Here is a 6,945-nt window from a genome sequence, read left to right as displayed (position 1 = left end):
AACTTAATGATCTTAAAGGTCAATAAAATGATTTTGATAAAAATGAAATACTCACACTTATTGTTTAGAATGAATACATTAGTTAATTACAAGTTAAAATTTGATAATTGACTAATTACTAAAGCTTATCTCTCAAATAAAAGTTCTCAACGTTAATAATTTTGGATAGAATATGATTTTCAGTCATATCACTTAAATAAAAGTTATCACCGTGAAAGCTTGAGATTGCCTCCGTTCTTACAGCACTTCAACATTAGGTTCAGTAACTATGAAAACTTTGTTATAATTATGTTTGCAAGTTTACATCCAAATTAAAGGTTAGCAATAACCTACATATTTTGGAGTATAACACAAATTTGTAGTTATAATTTGACAACTTACTCATTTCTTTAAGTTAGTAAACCCCACAAAATATATCCATATATATTAGATTTCCAAATAGAAATTTTAAATTCAACTCATGGTTTCACAATAAGTGAAGAAGGAATTATATGTAAAATTACACACAAATAATATTCAACAATATTCATCAATAATATTCGTACAAGGAGCTATTTTTCTTCTATCTAGACCAAATTTTCTTCTTAGTATCTCTTTCTTTAATTCCTTGAACCTGGTCTCTACTTGTGCTAGCTCTCTTGTGAGACAATGGAGCTTGGGTGGCAATGACTGGCTTTGTAGCAGGCCTCCCAACCCTTACTATTTTAGGTGGATCAGATTTCCTTGTGATTTTTCTATCGTATAAGGAGGATGGCATGGGACAATTGTTCTCTATTTCATTGCTTCTGAACTCTCTTTTGCTTCTTATCTGATGAGTAGAATCATTCCCTTTGAACAAAGTAGAACCTTGACTCATCTGGCGGATTGCCGAGTTTGCACTCCTTAAAATGCGAGGCTCAGTCTCACTTGGATCATCATTTGTGCAGCTTTTAGCTACATTTGGTGTAGCCTTTACTGCATCAACAGAATGTGTCTGTTGCCACTGTTGCTCTCGCTCTCTGTACCTATCCTCCAGTTCCTTCCTCTGCCATGACACAAATTGCCAAATGAAATAATAACATGATTAAAACAACACAGTCAACAGATGGCAAAGAAGATCAAAGCTCTCACAAATGTTAAAAAACATTTGTGATATAAGTTAAAATCAAATATTATGCTGTTATGAATTGATCATGGTAAGATTCTATATGTGACTGAGATCAAACAAACGGCTATTCACATGTAGTATCCAGAAGAAACAAAATTCTTCTTTTTCTTCTTTGGCTATTCACCTGTTGTTGAAGTAAGGTCTCTGAGGTCTGTTCCTGCTCTTTCAGTTTTCTCTCGAGCTCCTTGATCTGAAGAAAATGAAGCAATTAGCATAAAGAGGGATCATCTAATATATCCAGTAAGATGCACAATATTGTATTATACGACCAACATTAGCCATTGCAAACCTTTTCTTTCAGAATGGCAGACTCAGACTCAGACCCTTGCACCTGATCCCTCAGCTTCTTTTCTAGATCCCAAACCTGCTTAATGTAGGAAGAATTGACTTAACTTTTCTCTTGAACATGCTAGTTTAATAGTGATACAAAGAAGGGTTATTTTTTCTTTAATGCATGTATGAAGAAGATTGGAGGAAAAAAAGGACTAGAGAAGAGGGGAGGAATCAGTTTTCTGAAGGTAACAGACAAACCTTCTGTTGAAAACTTGCTGCCTCTGACTGCAGTTGTTCTTTCAGTTTTTTCTCTAGCTCTTTGACCTTCAGCAGAAGCAAGAGTTAAACATGAGTGTCGAATGACCCAAGATAACTATGAGTAGATGAGCCACAAAATCAAACAGCATTCTTGAATAGAAAGCAACCTTATGTTGGAGAGTACAGCAGGTTTCTTCTTTTCCCTTCAGTTTATCAGATAATTGAGAAATTTGTTTCTCTGACTGGTTTTGCACGCCTGTTTTCAACTCAATCTGGCCTTCAAGCTCTTTAATCTTTTCTTGTAGATTTCTGTGAGTATGATCCTTGCTTTTGGCCTTACTCTCCATGCCTTGCAAGCTTTCTTCTAGTTTCCGCATAGATTCGTCTTTAATTCTGCACTCACTTCGTGCCTTTTCAAGCTACGCCAGAGAGTAAAAAGGATGAAAAATTAGCTATTTATAGAGCACGGTAAAATAGAAAAAGAAAAGTTATGTGTTCCAATAAGCATACCATTGTTTTCATCTTTTGAAGTTCACCTGTATCAATTTGCTTCTTAATAGGTCCTAACTCAACGCCTCTCACTCTAGTTGCAAAATTAAGTGAGCTCATAGTCTCACCCAAATCCTGGTCAGATGGGCTTATTTGTACAAACATCAAAGTTTTAGAGTCACCTCCTGCAATATGTTATAAAAACATGCAGCGAATGTTACCAATAACCTGCAGAAACCGGATCTAACTCCTAGAAATGCACAAGAAATATAAAGAAAGCTGAACTAACTAGGCATACCTAGCGAGTCCTGAAGTAAATGTGTCAATTTAGAGTTCCTGAAACCCCCCAAAAGGAAATAGTATCATTGAAACTTATATGTATATTAAGATGCCATGGGGAAAAGGGAAGGGTGGATATACCTATATGGAATGTGATTACTTTTGGCTGCTAAAGCGGAGATAACGTCCCCAAGGGCGGAAAGAGATCGATTGATATTTTGTGCTTCCTTCAGCCGCTCCCCTTGCACTTCAGTCTTTGCAAGTCTCTCACTACCTGCCAAATCCACAAGCCAAAGCTTGCTTTTGGTACACTCGCCATTCAGCAAATTTTTAGCCCTTACCATTATACAGAGCATGCTGAAAAAGAAACAAGTAATTATTAGAAAGATAAAATCTCATTGATGTCAAGGTCCTAGACAAGAAAAGTTTCTTGCAGTCATGAAAGAGGGATAAAAATTTAAAGAGCTTCGTACCAATGAGATCGACTGCTATGCTCATTAACATTATTACTTCCAACTGCTCTAGCATTACTTCCAGTCTGCAGTACATTCCACACGTCATTTATGTTATCAACCTTGGCTTCTACAACACCAGGAACATGATGAAATCCTTCAGAGTCTTGTTTTATCTCCAACCTGATAACATTTTCAAATCATTCCAGCTGCTTCAGTTTCCTGTTCATACTAGTGCTATTATACATTCTAGTATGCTGGAAAAGCTATACCATTCCACATTAGCTCATGAATGTCTAGCATAACAAAAATTACCTTTTTGACGATTGCCCCGTAGCTAATAGGTCTCTGATCTGTTCATTATAAACCTCAAGCACACTAACAGAAATGTTGTACGAAAATGTTTCACTCCTTTCCTTACTAATTTTAAACAAGTGCTCAAGAGTCCTGTAATTAACTCCCCTATTCTGCTCTGTTCCTTCCATTGTGAATGTCTTTCCTGTTCCTGTTTGCCCATAAGCAAAGATGCAAACATTGTAGCCATCCAGCACAGAGATTACCATTGATGATGCATCAGCAAAAACATCAACTGTTAAAACAAAGCAAACACAGTTGTTTATAATACTCCCAATCGCGCTAATATTTAATATTACGAATCTCGTGCTAAATAAGAAATCAATGGTGGTCAAGCAAACTGTTAATGTGTATTTGACTTTATACATACCTTGATCATCTTTTGGTGTATAAACTCTGTCAAATCTAAATGATTTCTTGTTCGATCCACTTGTCAAAATTCCAAGGGATCCATCCTTTGCTGCATCGAAATCCACAACTGTTGTGCATCCAGCTGACATTTCAACCTTGTTCAATGGACGACACCGGCAGAAAACCCTAATGCTCCCTAGTAATCACAAAAGAAACGCGCATTAACATTTAGTGCCTTTGACTTTTAAAATACTGCTCTTCAGATAGGAAAAACATCCACTTATACTATGTAGAATAAGTAATCATGAGAACATACCTTTAGCCTCCTGAACTTCGTTGAAGAGCTTCTTTCGCTGTGCCATCTCTTCATTGTACTTTACCTTAAGATCTTCACACTGCTTAACTGCAAAAAGGAATTTTTAGTACCTTTAAGATGATTTATATGATTTTAAACCCCAAAATTAAGTGCAACTCTTCAGTCTTAATGAAACAAAATGAAGATTGAATAATTTCACTGAATCATACCCAATTCCTGAACTGCAAAAACCATCTTATTTAATTCAGGGATAGAATCAACACATGCGTGCGCTTCAAGGGAAAGTTGACAACAATCACTCTTCATCAACTGCAAAACAATAAAAAAGCAGATATTCTTAAAATGTAATTCTGAGAGAAATTACGACAAATGATATTAACTAGACATCATTCTGTCGTTTACCTTTACTTTTTCCTGTAAACTGCTAATTTCTTCTTTCCATTTCTTCTTATCAAGCTCATACCTGTTGGAAATACTCCTCAGGCTCTCAGCTTGTTTCTCCAAAGTTTGATCTGCAAAGGAAATTGACAATAAAATTAGGAATGTTTTAACCTAGGATCAAATTCATTTGAAATTGAATAAGGTGATGTCATGATGGCACTGGGATATAGGCACATCTGACTGCATTACATTGGGATATAGTCTTTATAAAACCATAAGCTACGATAGCAAATGAAATGATAAGTTGTTTAAGTTCCTATACATTTGTGTCAAATAATCTCATTAAACGAGATGAAATTAAGTTTTATAACGACTATATAATCTACAAACTGTTGATGGAAAAAAGCCCTTCAAAACACATACCAGTAGTGAGTGACCTAAATGCCACTTTGTCAAGTTCCATCTGGACTTTCTCCAATTGCTCATTTGTTGAAGTTAACGACATCCATGCCTCATAGCATTCTTTTGTCTTGAGCTCACACTGCATTGACAGCTCCCTTATCTTATTCTCATACTTTGCAGTAGATTTTGTCTGCATAACTTTCATCTGAAACATTCCCATGGAAAGCAGGAAAAATGTCATGAATCAATGATACTTAGCACTTCAAACTATCACCTATCAACTAGGTTGCAACTCTTACCTGTGATGAAGGAATTTCAATTTGTCCAGCACAGTAGTTGCATTTTATGTAATCACTTGTCACTGATGGAACTGTTAAAAAATGTTGCAGAAGTAAGTTGCTGAGTAACAGCTATACCACTGGGAAATTAGTCAAGTACAGCAAACAGACAAAAATTACCCGAAGCCTTTGCCGCTTTCCTAATGCAAATCCCACTGACAACTGGGCTTCCATTTACACTTTCAAATCTTACTAGAATTATCCCATCATCCTTCACAGACACCCTTGAATCAATCAACTGCAGTGGCTTGTTGGCTCCAACAACCGCATATATATCCAATTCAGATAGAACCTGCCATATTATTTTAATAAAAAAGAGTTGAAGCTTTTACTAGAATAAATTTTTCAAATGTAAATCCACAACAAAAAAGTATAGTTTGTGTAGAAGAACTAACCTTTTCTTCTTGGATGTACACATTGAACACCCTCATTCCTTTTGGCCCATTTGTGTTAATAATCTCCACAAAATGAAGATCAACAACATAATCTCCAGGAGGAAGATTATCAAATCTATAAGAGAAACTTCCATACCGAGCTGATTGATACATAAACGGGCAGTCTCCACCCTCCACTATTTGCTCATTGGTACGCATAATGTTGCCACCATCAAAATAGGTGTCACCTAGGAATTTTATTCCACCAGCAGCTTCATTAAAGGCAGCATCCCCTCCCGCGTTAACAAACACAACATACTCCTCCTCTGCTCGAAAAGACATGACATTAAGTTAACATTTGATCCTCCAAGTAACTACATGAAAACATACATCAAAACTCCTATCCTAATTTTTGGAAACATCATGTATTCGCCTATTCGGAGATACTTAGATTAGAGTTGCATTTCCAAACTGATTGCAATTACAATTAGGCCTAAACCAGAATTCTAAAACCCTAATTGGCACCTCACTATACAATTGCCAGCGAACAGTTTCGCGAGTGGAGGGAATAAACAGAACAACTTAAAAAGACTGAATTTTTGCTCAGAAAGAACGAAAATTGGAACTTTTTTTCATTTCTTCACTTTAGTCCTCAAAATCAAAAACCCAAATTCAGAAATTCTAACCTGCATTTTCGGATCTCGTAAACCCAGTTGGGATCAGTCTTGAACTAGGATCACAGACCATCGATTCGAACAATGATTCGTCAGCATCTTCCATCAAAGAGTCTTTATTCTCTGAAATTAGGGTTTGTGGGTCTTTGGGGAAATCGTTCGATTGGGGAAGATCCATGTATAAAGATGGAGTCTTTGTAATCAAGATGGAATTTGGAGAGGGAGTGAGTGATAAAGAGAGAGAGAGAGAGAGCTTGTTGTCGCGAGAGAAAGAAAGTTTCAGAGAATAGAGTGGTGAAGGATGAGAAAGATCATTCGAATTTGAATTTGGTTACCGTTGATAGTTTAGGAGTAACGGACTTTTTAACTTTTGCCTTTTTTTTACCTTTTCACCTAAATTTGGAAACTATTTTAGTAAATCATCAAATTTAATAAGTTAATTATATTCAAATTCTTCCACGTATTTTTTAAGTTAGAAAATTATTTATTAGTTTTAAATTTAATAATCATACATTATAATTATTGATTTTTTAATATTAATATTTCATACTTTAATAAATATATATATTTTAGGCTTAAATACTCTAAAGGTCCTTGTAATTAGAAAGGGAATCAAACCCGGTCCCTAAAATATTTTTGCATCAAATGTAATCCCTAAAAAAGTTTTTTTAATCCAATTAAATCCGAAGTGTGTCAATTGCTGATGTGTTGAAAAATTTCCCACTTACCATTTCCACGTGCTTTTATCATTTTTTTAAAAACCTGCTTAAATAATACTTCAATTGCAAAATTGTCAAACTCTAAATAATACTTCCTTGCGTAAGTTGCGTTCATCTTCAATCCTCTATCAATTCCAA

General features: G+C 35.4%; 1 protein-coding gene across 1 annotated transcript; it reads right to left on the bottom strand.

Annotated features, from left to right (window-relative positions):
• Positions 1 to 422: 422 nt before the first annotated feature.
• LOC130740101 (kinesin-like protein KIN-14R) lies at positions 423 to 6,415 on the bottom strand. Its single transcript, XM_057592605.1, has 19 exons — positions 6,101 to 6,415; positions 5,436 to 5,740; positions 5,161 to 5,332; positions 5,002 to 5,072; positions 4,724 to 4,907; positions 4,322 to 4,431; positions 4,129 to 4,228; positions 3,920 to 4,006; positions 3,623 to 3,799; positions 3,214 to 3,487; positions 2,920 to 3,081; positions 2,588 to 2,803; positions 2,466 to 2,503; positions 2,189 to 2,352; positions 1,846 to 2,097; positions 1,679 to 1,744; positions 1,437 to 1,511; positions 1,272 to 1,337; positions 423 to 1,024 (listed from the first exon to the last, which is right to left on the bottom strand). The coding sequence occupies exons 1-19, from the start codon at positions 6,264 to 6,266 to the stop codon at positions 563 to 565; spliced, it is 3,147 nt and encodes a 1,048-aa protein (XP_057448588.1). The 5' UTR covers positions 6,267 to 6,415; the 3' UTR covers positions 423 to 562.
• Positions 6,416 to 6,945: the final 530 nt, after the last annotated feature.

This window comes from Lotus japonicus, chromosome 2, assembly GCF_012489685.1.
Source record: "Lotus japonicus ecotype B-129 chromosome 2, LjGifu_v1.2".
NCBI classification, from domain to species: domain Eukaryota; kingdom Viridiplantae; phylum Streptophyta; class Magnoliopsida; order Fabales; family Fabaceae; genus Lotus; species Lotus japonicus.
Note: the sequence above shows the minus strand (reverse complement) of the source record. Positions and strands in the feature narration are given on the sequence as shown.